The sequence below is a fragment of the Hibiscus syriacus genome, unplaced genomic scaffold (genome assembly GCF_006381635.1).
Source record: "Hibiscus syriacus cultivar Baekdansim isolate YM2019G1 unplaced genomic scaffold, ASM638163v2 tig00002880_pilon, whole genome shotgun sequence".
NCBI lineage: Eukaryota > Viridiplantae > Streptophyta > Magnoliopsida > Malvales > Malvaceae > Hibiscus > Hibiscus syriacus.
This window is the reverse complement of record NW_024061952.1, coordinates 672,907-690,475: the sequence shown is the minus strand read 5'-3', so window position 1 is coordinate 690,475 and position 17,569 is coordinate 672,907. Positions and strand designations below refer to the sequence as shown.

General features: G+C 34.1%; 1 protein-coding gene across 1 annotated transcript; it reads right to left on the bottom strand.

Moving 5' to 3' along the window:
• Nucleotides 1-14,515: 14,515 nt before the first annotated feature.
• LOC120161906 (AP2-like ethylene-responsive transcription factor At1g16060) lies at nucleotides 14,516-16,910 on the bottom strand. Its single transcript, XM_039172115.1, has 8 exons — nucleotides 16,729-16,910; nucleotides 16,564-16,646; nucleotides 16,426-16,434; nucleotides 16,234-16,322; nucleotides 16,085-16,158; nucleotides 15,938-15,988; nucleotides 15,683-15,759; nucleotides 14,516-15,135 (listed from the first exon to the last, which is right to left on the bottom strand). Exons 1-8 carry the CDS (start codon nucleotides 16,869-16,871, stop codon nucleotides 14,597-14,599), a joined length of 1,065 nt encoding a protein of 354 aa, XP_039028046.1. The 5' UTR covers nucleotides 16,872-16,910; the 3' UTR covers nucleotides 14,516-14,596.
• Nucleotides 16,911-17,569: the final 659 nt, after the last annotated feature.

The window sequence follows — 17,569 nt, the reverse complement described above, 5'->3', positions numbered from 1 at the left end:
TTTATAAAAAAACTTAAAAATATTTTACTTTTGAAAAAATTCTATTTTTAAAAAATATAAAAAACCCCAAACTCCTTAAGTCTTTTATTTTAGACCATTTTATTCAAACCACATATCATCTCTGGGCACCTATCTATCGGCAACCGATCAACCATACGTCTCCGACCACCTATTGACCGATCATAACCCTTAGTATCATCTTAAAATCCAAAATTTTCAAATCTCAAAATTTCAATTCCTAATCCCTAATATCCAAAATATTCAATCCCTTAAATTCCTTTGATCGATCATGATAATTGATCATTTATCCGATTGTGATAGTTGGCCCCTTAATCATTTAATCGATCGTTTGAACTTTGGCCATTTGATCATAAAAAATTGAAATCACGAGCAGGGGAGGGGAAGGAGAGTGGAGCATGCACGCGAATTGCATTTTTTTAATTTTTAATGATTTTTTTAAGAAAAAATTTTTTTTTAAATTTTAAAATTATGACACGTGTCATTTAACGAATTTTTATAACGATCGTTAAAGTCGAGACACATTAAGTGATAATATTTATAACACTAAAATGAATCAAAATATAATTTAAACTCATACTAAAAAAATAATATAATTTAAACACTTATTTTAATATTAATCATTTTTCCTTCTACAACCATAAGTAACATTGAAGGATAAATAAATTTAAGCAACAGATATTGGAGATGGATGTGTCACTTGAAATAGGTTGATATTACACTGAAAATATTGTTTAAAATTTAAAGAAAGGTTAATTTGGGTTTCTGGGCACGGCCTATGTTTAGCGTAGCTGCTCACCATTATAACCTACTTTTTTAACACTTTCTTTACATTAGTTTATTTATACACTAAATTATATATTTAATACTTAAACTATTAGTTTTGATTTGTTTTAGTATTTAAATTTTTATTTTTTTAAAGGGTTAAATTACACCATTCCTCATCAAACTTTACTCTTTCTCCTATTTTCCTCACCTAACATTTGATCAATTTGCTCACGGAAACTTTACAGATTTAATCATTTTACTCAATCTACTATTAACTATTTAACGTCGTTATGACATGGCACATTCATCAAAACGACATCATTTTGAAAAGCTCAAATATACTCAAAAACAACGTCATTTCGGTGAGTAAAATAAGAGAGAGAGAGTAAAGTTCAGTAACTCCTTGTGTAATTTGCCATTTTTCCTTCTCTTCTTCATTTTCTCTCATCCGATCACCATATCATTTTCATTCCGACCACCGTCGACCGTAGTAGATGGTGTTCGTTCAGTCCCAAATTTCATGAGTCGGTTCGTCTCGACCCATTGAGTCTGAATCTGGTGGTTGTTTCACCGAAACATATCCCAAAACCCGTGAATTTGGACGGAAACATTTCGGTTTCCTCATTTTCAATATCAAATTTGTGGACTTCGAAGCAAGTTCTGACAAAATGGAGGTTGGATTCAAACTCAAAGTATCAAGGCGAATCAACCCATCCTATTTTAGGACTGAATGACCACCATCTACGGCACTCAACTGTGGTCGATGGTGGAATCCGATCACCTTTTGTTTTTTTTGTTTTTTTTTAAATTATTTTATATTAAATAATAAAATGCTACATCATCAGTTGTTAAAGAGAAAACGATCGAGTGAGAAAAATGATTTGATTGTAAAGTTCAGTGAGCAAATTGAAAGTTGGGTGAGGTAAATAGGAGAGAGAGTATAGTTCAGTGAGGAACAGAGTAATTTACCCTTTTTAAAATTATATCTAACGTTTAATTTTAATTTCATTTTATTAATATGCCATTAAAAACTTAACTACTGTTTAGTACCTAAACTATCAATTTTGGTATGTTTTAGTATCTTTCAATATTTTCAAAGCTTAATATTAAATTTTGAACGGATACTAAAATAAAACAAAACCAAAGTTTTTAATAGCAGGTACTAAAATAAAATAAAAAATAAACTTTAGGTATGATTTAAAAAAAATAAAAATTTAAGTATTAAAACATACTAAAATTAATAATTTATATACTAAATATGTAATTTACCCTGTTTATATGATACACGTAGATTATTTCTTTTTACTTTTAATGGGTGTGACATATGACATGAAATATGCCTGCAAAGCTTCTTTGTTCACCCTAAGAAGAAGGAACCTAAAACAGAGAAAAAGAAAAATATTTATTAAAAAAAATATTAAACGGTGTACCAATTTTTGTTAAAGAATTTAATGAAACTCGATATCAATTGGTATTTCTCGACTGCCTCAATACTAGCAAAATGGGGTTTTATCAACTGAATCTCCCATCTCCTTACGTCGTGTAGTTGGAAAGTACGATGGTGTTATAACATTTGATCGATTTGCATATTTATACTTCATTTGGTACGTCACAACATCTTTGTTCATGAACACTGATTATTGATCGGTTGGTTTATCATCTCTGAAAGTCCAACTCTCCAACATTCTTTCTTAATTGTTAGAGGCCGTCCATCCTCATCCAGAGCCGGCTTGATGCATATTCAGTGGAGGAAACCGAGTCTTGATGAATTGAAAATTAATGTGCATGTTCCTTGACCCACAATGTGGCTGCGATTTCTCGTGATGATAGTGGCTCTGTCCTGTTGGTCGAACATTGTACTAAGAGATCATTGTGACATAACCATAGTCGAAACATATTGTTAATATTGCAAGTATTCATTTTTCGATCGATCTTCATTGTTCAAAAGGTTATTGTAGAGAGATATGTCTAATTTAAACGTCGTTTGTTGTGTCATCAAAGTGAATTATATGTGGTTAGTTATCATCAAGTGAAAACCTGATAAGTATTGGATACATATCCAATAGTTATCATTTTAATTTTACCACTGAATCGTTAAATCGCTAATGATATGATGACGTGGTCGATGGCTGTCTATGTCGACACATTACAAAATTAAATCGTATTGATATGGTTGTTAAAGATTTAACGATTATCGGTATAATTGAAATGAAAATGAAAATTCAATGTTATAATTGATAAAATTAAAAATTGAGTAGTATAAATAATATAATATCCAAAATTCAGTGGTATCCAGTGTAATTTACCCTATAAACCTACCACAATCGATTTGGTTATAGAGAAGTGTGCCCCATTGTCAATGGAGTTTGGCAATAGAAATTTTTAATATTTCTCCTAGAGTATCTCCTGCATATGAATTCTAAAACAAAACAAAATCAAATCTTTGTTGGAGTGCGTTTACTCTTCCATTTCATTCCCATGGAATTGATGTTTCTACCCCTGTGTTTGGTAAAATTTTCAACTTGGTGCTTGAACTTTCATTTTACCAATTTGATACCTAAACCTGGAAATTTTTCTTAAATTCGGTACTTGGTACTAACATGTCATTTCAACAACTAATTGAGTTGTGACGTATGACACCAGAAGTATTCGGCGTTTTTCTAAAAAATCACATATACCCTATATATTTCTCTGTTAGACATCATTCAGACTATTTTTCGATCTAACACCTTTTTGTAGTAAGGCGCCCCCCTACAGCATGCTTTACGTTGATCTGACGTCACATGGGTAAGGCACGCTCCCTGAAGTACTTTATGCTGAGTTGGGATACAAGTGATGTGACGCTCTTTACCATTAAATCTGACACGCGTCAGAAAGGCGCGCCTCCTGCGACGCACCTTAGGTTTAATTATCCACCTACCCCCATTCACACCCCCACCCCCTCCCTATAAATACCCTAATTATCAATCATTTTCATCACATCAAATCCTCCCAACTTCTCTCATATACTCTTATATTCTCTTATAACTGTTTAAGATATATTTTATTATATTTAATATTTTGTTTTTAATTTATTTAAGTATTTAATTTTTTTCTATTTTATTTAATTAATTTTTTACAGATATAAAATGGAAGGTGATCTACTTCGCTTGGATAGAAATCATATATCGAGACATTTTGCTGATACGGTAACATTTTAATGTTTTAATTTAAATTAAATTATTATTTATAATTTATTTATTTATTTAATGCATGATTATTAGTTTAAAAATTAATTTTTGTAATATTTTAGGAGAGAGACCTGTATTAGATTCCTTTTATTAGGAACCTTAAGTTAGTGAGACTAGCCGTGTCTTGCCGTATTTAGTAGAGGCTGGATTCGGTCACATAGGTAGATATGAGGGTCACTGTAAGATAGAACCAAACCTTATTGCTGCCTTAGTAGAGCGGTGGAGTCGAGACCCACACATTCCATCTTCCGTGCGGAGAGTGCGCTATTACACTTGAGGATGTTTCTATGCACATGGGCTTCCGGTGGATGGAGATGTGATATCAGGGATGGCGCATGGTTCATGGACTGCCTTGTGCTGGGAGTATCTAGGACGTGTCCCGAAAAGATTTAACCGTGGTCGGATACCGTTAAATTGGTTAGATGCTAATTTTCGGGAGTTGAGTGAGGACGCCTTGATGATGAAGTTAAAATGTATGCACGTCCATGCATACTGCGGCTGATAGGAGGGTTGCTGATGCCAGACAAATCGCGCAATCAAGTTCTGTATGTGGTTGCAATATCTTGACGACTTTCATCTGGCCGGATCACTCAGTTGGGGCTCGGCAGTTTTGGCTTTCCTGTACAGGGAGATGTGTTGAGCTACTGACTACAGGAAAAATGCTATCGATGGATGTTTCCTGCTGCAGTCTTGCTGCAGTCTTGGGCATGGTATCGATTGTCCTTTTATGTCTTGTTGTCAAGAATCTATTCGTATTTCCGCTACTATTGAGGTAATTATAAAACTGATTTTGTATATTAATCATTTTATGCAGTGTATAAATTTTTTTTTTCTTGAATAGCTGGTTTACTGATAGGAAAAATCATTAGGAGCTACTGATGATTTAGAAAAATTAGGGTGGTAATCGATCAGAAGGCTGGCACACATGTATGCATTTTAATGTTTAAAAATCGATTTTAATTTAGTTATATAATTAGATTATTATTTTGATAAAAATTATATATATTTGTTTTAGTTTGAATGGGTGTCATATTCTAATGATGATGCGAGGATGGTGATCCCACCTGAGTTGAGGGGCCCATCAGATGTTTGGATGGCGATAGTCCCTTTGATCTGTTATGCGATCTTCGAGTGGCACTCCACTGATCGCGTGCTCCGACAATTTGGTTTTTTTTCAACCAATTCCGGAAGCACCTCGCAATATGACGAGTTGCATAGCACAATAGATGCGACAATACCGATACAGATTAGCTGGTGAGCATCATGAGTGGGTTGTGTTGTGGGAGGATCGACATCGGCGCCTTCCTCGTAGAGAGCTCATTTTTACTGACCTCTTGATAGTTGCTGACGGTTATTATGAGTGGTTCAACAGTAACGGGAAACCGTTTCTGCTTTCCAAGGATGCACGAGGGCGGACCTTTCAGCGACGTCGATAGAGACGTTCACTGACACAGTACCATTGTCCCCCGACTCGTGGACGGAGAGCAGGTGTTTCCGGTTCATCCTCAGCACCAGCAAGACCTTCACAGCAGCCACCATCTACAACGACTTACATACCACAACCATATGTGATGCCATCACAATCATTCCTTACCCGATGTCGCCGCCGTCACCGTCACCTGGTTTTATGACCCTTTTTGGAGGATATTATGAGTCTATGTTTGCAGATCTGACTTGGGGTTCATATGCCCACATTTTAGCTGGTTCAACCTCATCACCCATGGCGCAGCACAGACACATCCTATGCAGTTTTCACACTCAGCGATGTATGGGTTTTATGAGTTAGTCACAACCAGTGATACAAAAAATCCTCCTCGAGACCGACAACCACTGCCCTGCAGAACACATTCGCGTCGCAAGCATCGATAGATTTTATTTTTTTATTATATTTGTATTTAGTTGTTTATTGGACTTTTTTATTGCAATTTTTTTATTATTTATCATTTAATACTTACTTTATTTCATTAATTTGGTTGGATTTATTTTAATTTATTTGGTTAAATTTGTTGGACTTTTTGTTAATGTATTTTGGTTAATTTTGTTTATTACCATTTAATATCAGTTATTGTAATTTTTTTTATCATTTACCATTAATACTTATTGTACGTTTGTTGTATTTAAAATTATATTCATATACCAAATCGTTATTAGTTTTATCAAATTTAATAATTGTGTTCGATAACTTTCTTCAATTTGTCACTTATTATCTCTTTTATTATAATCACATATAACGCCAACGTCCAATCTCATATTCTTGTATCGTTTTTTTAATCTTCATCAGCGGTTATCGAATGACATTAACTTGAAGTAAATGCAAATTAAAGTACAAGAATTCTTATTTGATAAACAACTACATCAGTTCTTCATCAATTGTTACTTGATGACAGTAGAAGTGGACATGTTTTTCTAGTGTGTCCTGGGTTTCTACATTGCCCACATCTTCTATATTGTCTAGACATTTCTCGAATATCCATATCACAATGAATTCGATTGGATTTTGGATGACCACGTTCCCTCAATAAAGTTGGATTTGGTACAATTGGAAGTTAATCTTGAACCTCATCAGGGTCTTTGTCATTACCTATAGGGGGAACTCAAATTCGTATACCTTAAAAACTTCAGATAATAGTAAACGGGATCCACAAAACAGTTATAGTCTTGATGTGTATGCGAGCAAGCTGCTATCACATGAGAGCATGAATACTTCAGAGCTTGAAAAAACCCGCAGTCGCACGTTCTGTCCCGTAGATTTACTCTTAACGACACAGCTTCAATCCCTTGAAGAGGCCGTGACAACTCTGTGACACGAAACATTTCATGTATTCTAGAGAAGCTTGTTACAGACATTCCATTTGATGCAATTTTTTTTGTAGATCTGCAACTAATCTAGGGTGATAGACATGACCGCCTTACATCCAGTTTTAGCTTGTCCCCCGAGCTTCGCAAAAAATACCCCCAAAAGAAAATATGTAGTTTTTACCAAAGATGCTATAGGTAAGTGACGTGCACCCTTTAAGGTTGAATTGATTGCCTCAGCCAAGTTGGTCGTCATGTGTCCATATCGATATCCATCATCATATGCGTTCGTCCACATTTCTTTATCGATGAGCTGATGTAATCGTATCCTTTCTCGTTTTTCGCCCGCAAAACTTGAAGTATTGATTCAAATGTTTGAGGAAGTAGTTCGTAACCTGATCAAAAAATGTATAACTTACTAACTTGCTTTCTTTGCAAAATTAAAATGATCGAAAGAAAACAAACTACATCAGTTTCACTTACCCATGCGCACAATTAATTGACACTCATCATTCTTCTTGTACCTTCCATGGTAGTTTGCAACAATGTGTTGGAGACAATACCTATGTTGGACAAAGGGTGGTTGCCATATTGGACCCAAAGACTCAATTGCTTCTTTGATCCCAGCTCTGCGATTTGAAATGACACAGATTTTTTCCCTCGTGATAACATGTGCACGTAAGTTTCGAAGGAAAAAAGCCCAAGAATATGTATCTTCTCCTTCAACAAGAGCAAAAGTAACTAGAAGAATGTTGCGATTACCATTTTGGACAACTGCCAATAATAAAACTTGCTTGTATTTTCCATACAAGAAAATCCCGTCGATCTGGACCACAGGCTTACAATATTTGACAGCATTGTGGGTAAGTCAAAAAAACCCGGTAGACTTGACATCGATCGCGAAGAACTCGATCATTATGGTATGCATAGGTGGTTTCGAAGACCACAATTGTCCCATGATTCAACCTCCGCACCAGCCTAAACCAGTCTGGAAGTTCATTGTAAGATGCATCTCATTCGCCATGAAGTTTAACAATGGCATTTTGTTTTGCCAATCAAGCTTTTTTATAGGAGACAGTGTACCCATACTACGATTGTGTAACTAAAATCAACACAGTAACAACTATATAAGAGCTTGCTTTTACCATAGGCATGATGGTTTGGCATATCACTTTAGAGTCTAAGTTGGGATGATATTGGTTGACCCCTCCAGCACAACATGTGTGAGGACCGTTGTATACTGTTAGTTCCCATCTGTTGTTTTTCCTCTTTCTCTTCGATACGCGAACCATCCAATTGCATCCATTTTCGCGTCGGGCATAGTAGCATACATATTTTTCTGTTGTGGACCAGTCGACTCTCGATTGAACATAATTACGAATATTGTAATTTTTTATAGCTATCATCGCTTCTTCTTTGCTTAAAAAATCCATGCCTAAAGATAACTCACCATTATTTATTGATGAGTAATATCCATAGTTACCGAGATGAGGTATATCCGCAAATTCTGGCTCGTACATTGCACCATAATCAGCTTTATACATGTGTGCTGGAGGTTCAGCATGTGCCACATTTGAGGGAACTTCATCTACTTCATCACCGGAGTTGAATTGCGGTGATTTTGGGTGAATAAATAGTCTAGTCTCAGCACCATCCGCACCAGGCTCACGAAGCGGTTCTTCTGGTGGAGATGATGGTTCCTCCATGCTCTCCACATTTAGGTCGAAGAACCTACTACTTGCACGTCTTCCCCTTGAACTATAGGCATATCGACATTGAGATCGAAAAAGCTCACAGTTGAATGCCTCCCCTGGAGCTTGAAGTCACGTGTCAAATGGAAACTACACAGATTGTTACGTCGATGATATCTCCATATTAAGGTCAAAGAAATTTGCATATGAATGCCTTCCCCTTGAACTGGACGCGATGTTGCCATACAGATTGTTCGTGGACCCACCTCAGTACATATCGTAAGGATTTGCGGATGAATGTCTCCCCATTGAAGTTGATGTGACGACACCATGATGCGTATTTCCTATTATGGCATTAAAATCGTTGCACATTACTATAGTCGAGCTATCAACTTGTTCAGCCAGCCCATAGTGGGAGCTTAATGACTGACCTCGAACAGCACGCACTTGAACAAACTTTGCATACAACTCAATATCGGCGTCTGAATAATTACTTTGAGAATCAATCATCATTGTTCGATAGTTCGAACGCTGTATAAGTTAATAGCAACAATGATGTTGGAAATCTGTATTACAACGACGACATTCTTCTACTACTTCCAACATGAATCTTCCTCGAAATCTTCGTTACCAGCTCATCAAGAGTTATGTTTCTCTTGAATGATATTTAAACACGCTCATTTGATACGAAAACAACGTCAGTTTCATCTTCTCGAATTTCTCCATCATAATAAACAATTGCTGAAAGTCGCGTCATTCTTAGAGTTTAAAAGTACGACAATATTATATCTGCAAAAATACAACTGAAACAAACCTGCTTAAATAAATAATATATGAACGAAAATATAACATAATAATTTTTACACATAAACGTAAATAATTTAAATAATATAATTTTATATTATTACTTGTACCGCAAAAATATTTCAACGTATACTCCCGCTTTCCCCTTGAACTGGCACAGAAATTAATTGAAAACAATTAGTATAATATTTTTCAAATAATCATAAAAAACAATAAGTATAATAAAAAATATATTATAAAAAAATTACCTTATAACGAAAGATCGAACGAACTTTTGAATCAAATATAAGAGGATTGTCGGGTATTATTTACTGGTTGAAAGGATTGTTGTATTAATTTCTCGGTTGAGAGGGAATTGTGAGAGAGTTTACAGGGAGAGGGCTATTTATAGTCGAGAGAGGATGCTTTAAAACCGAGAAGTTCGGGTAAATTATGCAAGGTGCGGTCCCTGCACCGTGCCTTGCATTATGCATGTATGATAATTGAGCATGTGATAATTGAAAAGCGCGTCCCTGCCCCGCGCTATGGCCCCACGTGGCGTAAGGCGCGTCCCAGGGTCACGCTTTAGACATGTGTGTCCATGTTAGCATAAGGCGCGCTGCAGGGGGCACGCCTTACTCCACATGACGCCAGATCACCATAAAAAGCACTGCAGGGGCGCGTCTTACTGCAAAGGGTTTTAGATCAGAAAAATAGTCTGAATGATGTATGACAGGGAAATATATAGGATATATGTGCTATATCGAAAAACGCTGAAATATTCAATGTCACATTAATATCTAATTAGTTATTGAAATACCACATCGACATATATACCAATATGATAATTTTCCTCAAGTTCAAGTATAAAAGTGGTTTAAAAAATGTTCATGTACCAAGTTGAGAAAAAATACCAAATTTAGAGTTTATATATATTAAGCCTAAACATAAATGTCAAATCATGCCATTAATTTATATACTATGATTTTTTAAATTTTAAATTTTAATCTTAATCCCAAATAATAATAAAAATAATATGACTAAATTACAATAACTTCAAGTAATCAAATTAAAAAACACGAATTATATCTATAACTTCGATTTCGTACACACGTTATGATCCATATCCGAGATTTGCAGCTATTCTTTTATCAATATCATATCTTATATTTAAATTTAAGTTCTCTCATTGGGAGTTCAATGTGCCTACTTGCTATACTCAACACTTATTCTTATAAATTAAATATGAGAATATTTTTTTTAATTTTGTTTGAGCTAATATATATTAGTGACTAAATTACCAAGAACACTTCGTACCCATGAGTCCGAATTCATGTCATTGTATAACATAATAACAACGATGTCAACTAAACTAAAATTTAATTGATTAAATTTAACTATTACATAATTTTCTTAATAATTTTTTAGTCTTAAACCCTTTGATAAATCGCATTAGACTTCATTTATATTCCGAATCGAATCAAATCAAATCAAACCCTTAAATGAAGAAAATGCTCTTAACTTTGTTTTTCTTTACCTACGGATCTTGCACCTGAATCCTTGCTCTAATACATTAAAATTTTTGTCACTCCACTTAATAGGTGTTTATAAAACACTATTTGAGTAAAATATGCTTTTGGTATAACCACAAGTGATATTTGAAGTAAAATTCTTACAATAATACAAATACAATAACGTCAACATTAAGTCTCCATTTATCTCAATTTACATATTTCCTGGGATGATAAACGAACGATACTGATACGAATACTCTTTCCCTCGTCTTTATACTCATTTTATATTTTTGTGTATACTATTTATCCATCATCTACGACTAGTAAATTTTATAAATTCACATTAGTTCACGTGAGTATATTTTAAAATTCATTCTCACACTCATTATTCTATTAAATATTCATCACCCATTCTGTATTTGCTTGTACCCGTTCATATCTTCTTAACAACATCCACACATACTACATAAGTTGAATAATTGATTAAATTACAATGTCCCATAAAATCTTAAGATTTACATAATAGTTTGAGATTATACTTAAATTCATAATAGTCTCAAAATTATATGGTAGGTAGTTTGTGGGTGGACGGATGTGGGACATATGGATGTGGAACGTATGGATGCGAAACGTATGGATTCAAAACGGGCTATATCTCAAACCCATCATCTACTCATTAAACACGACGAGTAGAACTTTTTACATTGACACCCCCATCTACTTCTCACTAAACTTATAGCCATCTCCGCCTCAATTGAAATGGGTTCGATATAAAATCTATGAAATTATACCCGTCTTCTATACCTATTCCCGACGATTTTCAATAAGTATTGTTGGGTTCCAAGTTGGCCCGTTTTGTTGCTAAATTTCAAGCAATTGATTCAACACAACCGACGTTTGAAGCAACATACATGGAAACAGAACAAAGATAGTTCGTATATCGTAATGAACAACAAAAAGATTGAGCCATGTCCCGCCAATATCACCATAAGTTGAAGAAGAAAATGGGGTTCCATGCTTGATGGAAAAAGTTCAGTCTTGCTTCGGGTCTGCATATTTCACCTCTCTTCTTGAAGTAAAGTCCCTTTGCTTGTCTCCACCAGAGGCCTGTCATCATTCAAAAACACAAGCACAGAGAGCGAGAGAAAACAATCTGTGAATTCTTTCGAACACTACTTCCCAAAAATAATAATAACAAAAGAAAGGAGAAACATGTGGGCTTGGTGTGTGTACGTTTTTGTTTTGTTTCTTCTCTTTTCATTGGCAAAGCCTCCTCCATATGATTCAATGAAGAAGAATAAGATGCTTGCGTGTAGATATACATCCACTGACTGACCATTCTGAGAGCTCTGCCTGCCTCAACTTAATTTCGGGCAAAGAAATAAGGGAAATGTTGTTTGTTGGTACAACATGGGGGGTCCAGGGGATAGCTTTGGGCTCTTAGCTTTCACTTTACTTTCCCCATAAGCCTAGATTTGCGCAAACAGCCGGTGCAACCTTTTTTTTAACTTCATTCTGACTCTCCTGGCCATACAAGCAGAGCAGAGGCGATCGCAGTAACCTCCCTCCGACCACAGTGGTTGTTGTGGGTTCTTAGGGGTCTATTATAATTACAGCGACCCTGCGTTTCTTTTTTATTATATAAACATCGAGCCTGTATCTTTGTTCAATATTCTTTTATTGATACGGGCTAAATAGTTAATAATGATACTTCTTAATTATTTAATATAATATTTGTGGGTTCGAATTTAAAACCTTAAATTATAATAATAATTCTTTTTATCACCGAAGTCGTTTTGTTCCATATGGATGGGGATTTTTGGGTCTCATTTGTTCATACAATATAGTATTTTACTTTTAGGTAAATTACTTGTCTAGAAATTAAATTATTAATTTTGGTCCATTTTAATACCTAAATTTTTATTTTTATTTTCAAAATCTTACATGACGTTTAGTTTTTGTTTCGTTTTAATATATCGTCGTTAAAAAGTACGTGGCACATTTTTATGCATAAATTGCATTATTCATCACTCATCTATCTTTTCACTCCTATTTTGGTAACTAAAATTTGATTTTTTAATTTAATTACTTAACTTCAAATTACTCATAATTTAATCACTCTAACTTTCAAATTTATTTTTTATTTTAATTATATATTAATAAAATCATAATAAAATGTCATGTCACAAAAAAATTATTAATAAAATAAATTAGAGTGATTAAAATAAGAGTAATTTGAAAGTTGAGTCATTAAATAAAAAATTTTAAACTTTAGTACCAAAATAGGAGTGACAAGATAGTCGAGGGATGAATGATGTAGTTTACCCATAAAACGTAGTGATGTTAAGTTTTTAATGGCGATGTACTAAAATGAAACAAAAACTAAATATTATATATGATTTTGAAAAAAATTAAAAATTAAAATACTAAATGAATAAAAACTGATAGTGTAAGTACTAAATGCTTAATTTATCCTTTACTTTTTTGGGGTCTCATCATGAAGGGATAGGCATGGGTCGAGTCGGATTTTCTGTCCACCCGAGCCGAAAAATATACACCTTCTATCTAACCCGAATCTGACCCGATTCGAAATAATATACTTATTAAAAAATAATTTTATTCAATAAAAATAAGGATTTAATTAAAAGAAAATAATATATAGAAGAGTATTATTGCAAAGTAAAATGATAATTTTTTGGTCAGATCGGGTTAGATATCTTTCACCCTAAACTCAAACTCGTAATGATTCAAAAATAACATTAAAAAACTTGACCGACCCTTTTTTTTAAATCCGTCCCGATCAAGTCAGATAAGATCGAAATCCATCGGATTTGGTCCTATGCACATATCTCTCTTGGACCAATCCAAACATCAGAGGGTTGTTGTTCGGTCATTCGGGTCTAAGAATTGTAAGGAAAAACACCCCGGATTTCACGTATCCCCTCCCTATGACCAACTGTCGTAAATTCACTTTTTTTTCACTTTTTGTCTCTATGGGGCTTTTATTGATTGCTTTGAACGGATGGATTGCTACACTCCACAAATCCAACTCCATTTTTTTTTTGTTTGGAACGATATCAGCTTGTTGCAAGGAACAATAAATTATATGGTAAATTACGTATATAATATAGTACCTAAACTATTAATTTTTATCTGTTTTAATATTTAAATTTTTAATTATTTCAAAATCATATCTAACGTTTAGTTTTTATTTCATTTTAGTACCCTACCGTTAAAAACTTAATGCGTTTAGTACCTAAACTTTAAATTTTTTCAAAATTTAACGTTAAGTTTTAAACGAGGGTACTATAATAAAAAAAACTAAATTTTAGGTATGATTTTGAAAAATCAAAAGTTTAAGTATTAAAACAAACAAAAACTGGTAGTTTAAGTACCAAATGCGCAGTTTACCCTAAATTAAATGTACATTTTATTTAATTTATTATATAACATATTGAAAAAAATGATAAATTTGAAGATTATTATTATTTTGTTGAGAGGATCATTTATTCATTTTCGAAATGCTTGTCAAGTATTTTCCAAATCATAATACATACTCAGTAAATCTGCATTATAAAATGTAAAAAGAACATCAAATTGTTTTTTTCCCTATAATTCTTATTTATAGAAAAAAATACAAATGATTATTTCTTTATTGCTCTCGTATTCACAAAGCATCTACACATGCATCTTTATTGGTTCATATCTGAATAATAATAAACAAAATCTCTTCAAAAAATAATAAATATATAAAAAAGCTAGAGATGTCATCAAGCACTAAAATTCTTGTACTCCTCTAGGCATCAAGCTGGTCGCACCGGAACATTGGTGGTCCGAAGGAGTTGATCTCGCCGAAAAGGAGTTCGTCACCATTTCCGTAACAGTTCGGATCTTGACATTCGAAGTACGTTTGTACGTCTTCGGGGAATCTGCACTGCACCGGTTCTGGTACAGCCGGTGTCGACTGGCATTGGTTATCGGTAGCAGAAGCCGATGTCATGTCCATCATCTCCTTGAATTTCGAGGATTGAAGGAGAAGCCCTAGGGCCGATGTGGCAGTCACGGGCCGGGTCTGAGTCAACAAGGTTTCACTAGGTACACTGGATGGTTGAAGCTGCTGGTTGTTGTTCAAGAAGATTAGATCAGGATTTGGTGTTGCCATTGGTGTAGTAGTTGTAGTGTCTATCACGTTAGGGTTAGGGTTATTTTCTGCGTTCATTTGGTTAGGCTTAAGCCATTTGATGTAACGGCTTAAATCAAAGTTTGTCACTGCATTTAATCCTCGGTACTCTATAGCAGCCATATCATATGCTGTAGCAGCTTCTTCCTGAGTAGCTGCAGAAAAGCCAATGAACATATCAGAAATGAACGAAGAATTTTATATCAAATGAACATTAATATTATAAATTAAAGGTACGTAATTATAAAATTTAAGGGGCGAAATTAGATCTTCAACAAAAAAAATATAAAAAAATAATTATATTATATGAAAGTTTAAAAATTCTAGGGCGGCCATCCCACCTGGCCTTCGGTTCATCCCTAAAACAGATAAGATTATGATCAATCAATGTTCGTTTGAAAACAACGTTAATGGTTTTGATTAGCCAACATGTCGTTTTCAGTATTGATTTTTGGAGTATTTTAGTCAATGAACCTAAAAAGGGAGTTAGCCTTTGCCATTGGGCAGAAAAATGAGATGAAGACATTAATGCAAAAGCACAACCATAGGTGAATGTCCATTTCAGAAACGCCATGAAACTGCCAACAAGAAAAGTGTTGACTGTGAACCAGATCATGATCACGTAAACATTTTTTAACGTTTTGCTTTCTTACAAGGATGAAAAAGACAAGATGAAGAAGACAAAGGAGTGGTTCGACATACCATATGTCCCAAGATAAAGGTACTTGTTTCCAAACACTCTCCCAATGCGAGCCTCCCATCTACCATTGTGATGATGTCTGGTCATTTGACATTGAGAAGAAACAAATGAATGACATAAATTTGTAACATGATGATGTTGCATTCGAGATGTCGTAGATGGTCGATCCGAATCGAATCCTTCATCTTATGACTTAATTTTATGTCAATTGATCGAGACGAAATTGATGAACAAAAAGATGAGTTATGAGTATCTACCTAGCAACGCCTCTGTATTTCGAGACTCCCCTAGAGAAACCACTAGATTTCCTGCAAATTCAAGATCAAATACAATTATTTAACTCAAACCATCAATCAAGATATTGATGAAGTAAATTAATCCAATGGATCAGTCTGTAATTTCACCTTCTCAATGATCCGATATACTCTTCTCTCGACTGGTTCTCCGTTTCTTTCAACTGCTTCTCGTACGTTGATAACTGCATTGTTGATGCTAAATAAGTCTTCTTCCTCAATCTTCCCAAAAACCTTATATATATAAGAGATGAGATTACCGGAAAGTTAAGTATGGTATCTGGACCCCAATATTTGAGTGCTGCTAAATCATAAGCATGTGCCGCTGCTTCTTCATCACCATAAGCACCTGAAGAAAAGTAATGAAATTTTCCCAAATATCATCTAAAATCTCAATCCCATAGCACAAAAATTACTATTAAAATTAACCCTAGGAGTAGTATTTAACATACCAAGATAAACTGCTTGGTGTGTTTACGAATAGCAGCACCAGACCACAGCAACACCAGCAGAAATTTAAAACTTAATCAGCTTATGATATAATTCAATTATGATAAAAAAGAAAAGATAACAGAAAAAAGTTAATGAACCTTGACGTCCTTTCTTGTTTTGTGATTCGTTCCAGCAGTTCTTGTCCCATAGATGAGCTTCATATCGACCTGTCCATCTATGTCTGCAACACTCAAACATGGTTAACAAGCAAGAACTCAAAGCACATACATACATAAATACATGAAAAAGTAAAAATAACTTGCCTGGTGACCCCTCGATAAATGGAGCTGCGTTGAGGAGGTGAGTCTCTTGGAACACTTCTCCTAGTTCTCTTCACCTTAGTAACACCATTACTGGCAGTGGTAGTACTGTTTTGTGCTGTGGTTTTGTGTGGTAATTTCGCCATGAAAGTGCTGATTCGATCAACTACGTATTTGGAACGAGAGAGAAAAACAAAATCGGAAGAGATATGACTGAGTCCTCCAATGAAGAGGGATTTAAAGGGATGACGAGAGGAGATGTTTATAAAAAAATTACGACTTTTGGAAGGTTGTGTGGGTGATCCAATGAGTATTAACCGTCTTAGCAGATGAAATGTAAATTTGCCGGCTTTAACCGGCTTGATTAACATATCTCCCTAATCTTACTTAACTTGGTGCTGTTTCCATCTCATAATTAAGAGTTTAAACTATGATTTTATGTCGATGATAATTTAGTTGAGCTGGTAGGGTTGAGACGTTCGAATTTTATACAAGTATAAATATCATGTTTGAGTGCTTTTGTTGTATGGATTAATTTATATGAAAGTATTTAAGTTCTCAAATTTTTATATATTTAAAATATATGTAAAATAAATGATTTATTATTGTTATTATTGTATTTTCTCAAATATTATGACTATCTTTTAACATAATATTTAAATTAATAAATGACAAGTGCAAAGGATAATTTTCAAATAAATGAAATTGAGAACATGTTTCTTAAATAAATAATTTATAGTTAAAATTGAATTGTTTTGTAAAACTACACATGCAAATCATGAAAGGATTGAAACATAACACACATGAAAATAATTAAAACATGTCAAGAAAATAAGATGTGCAC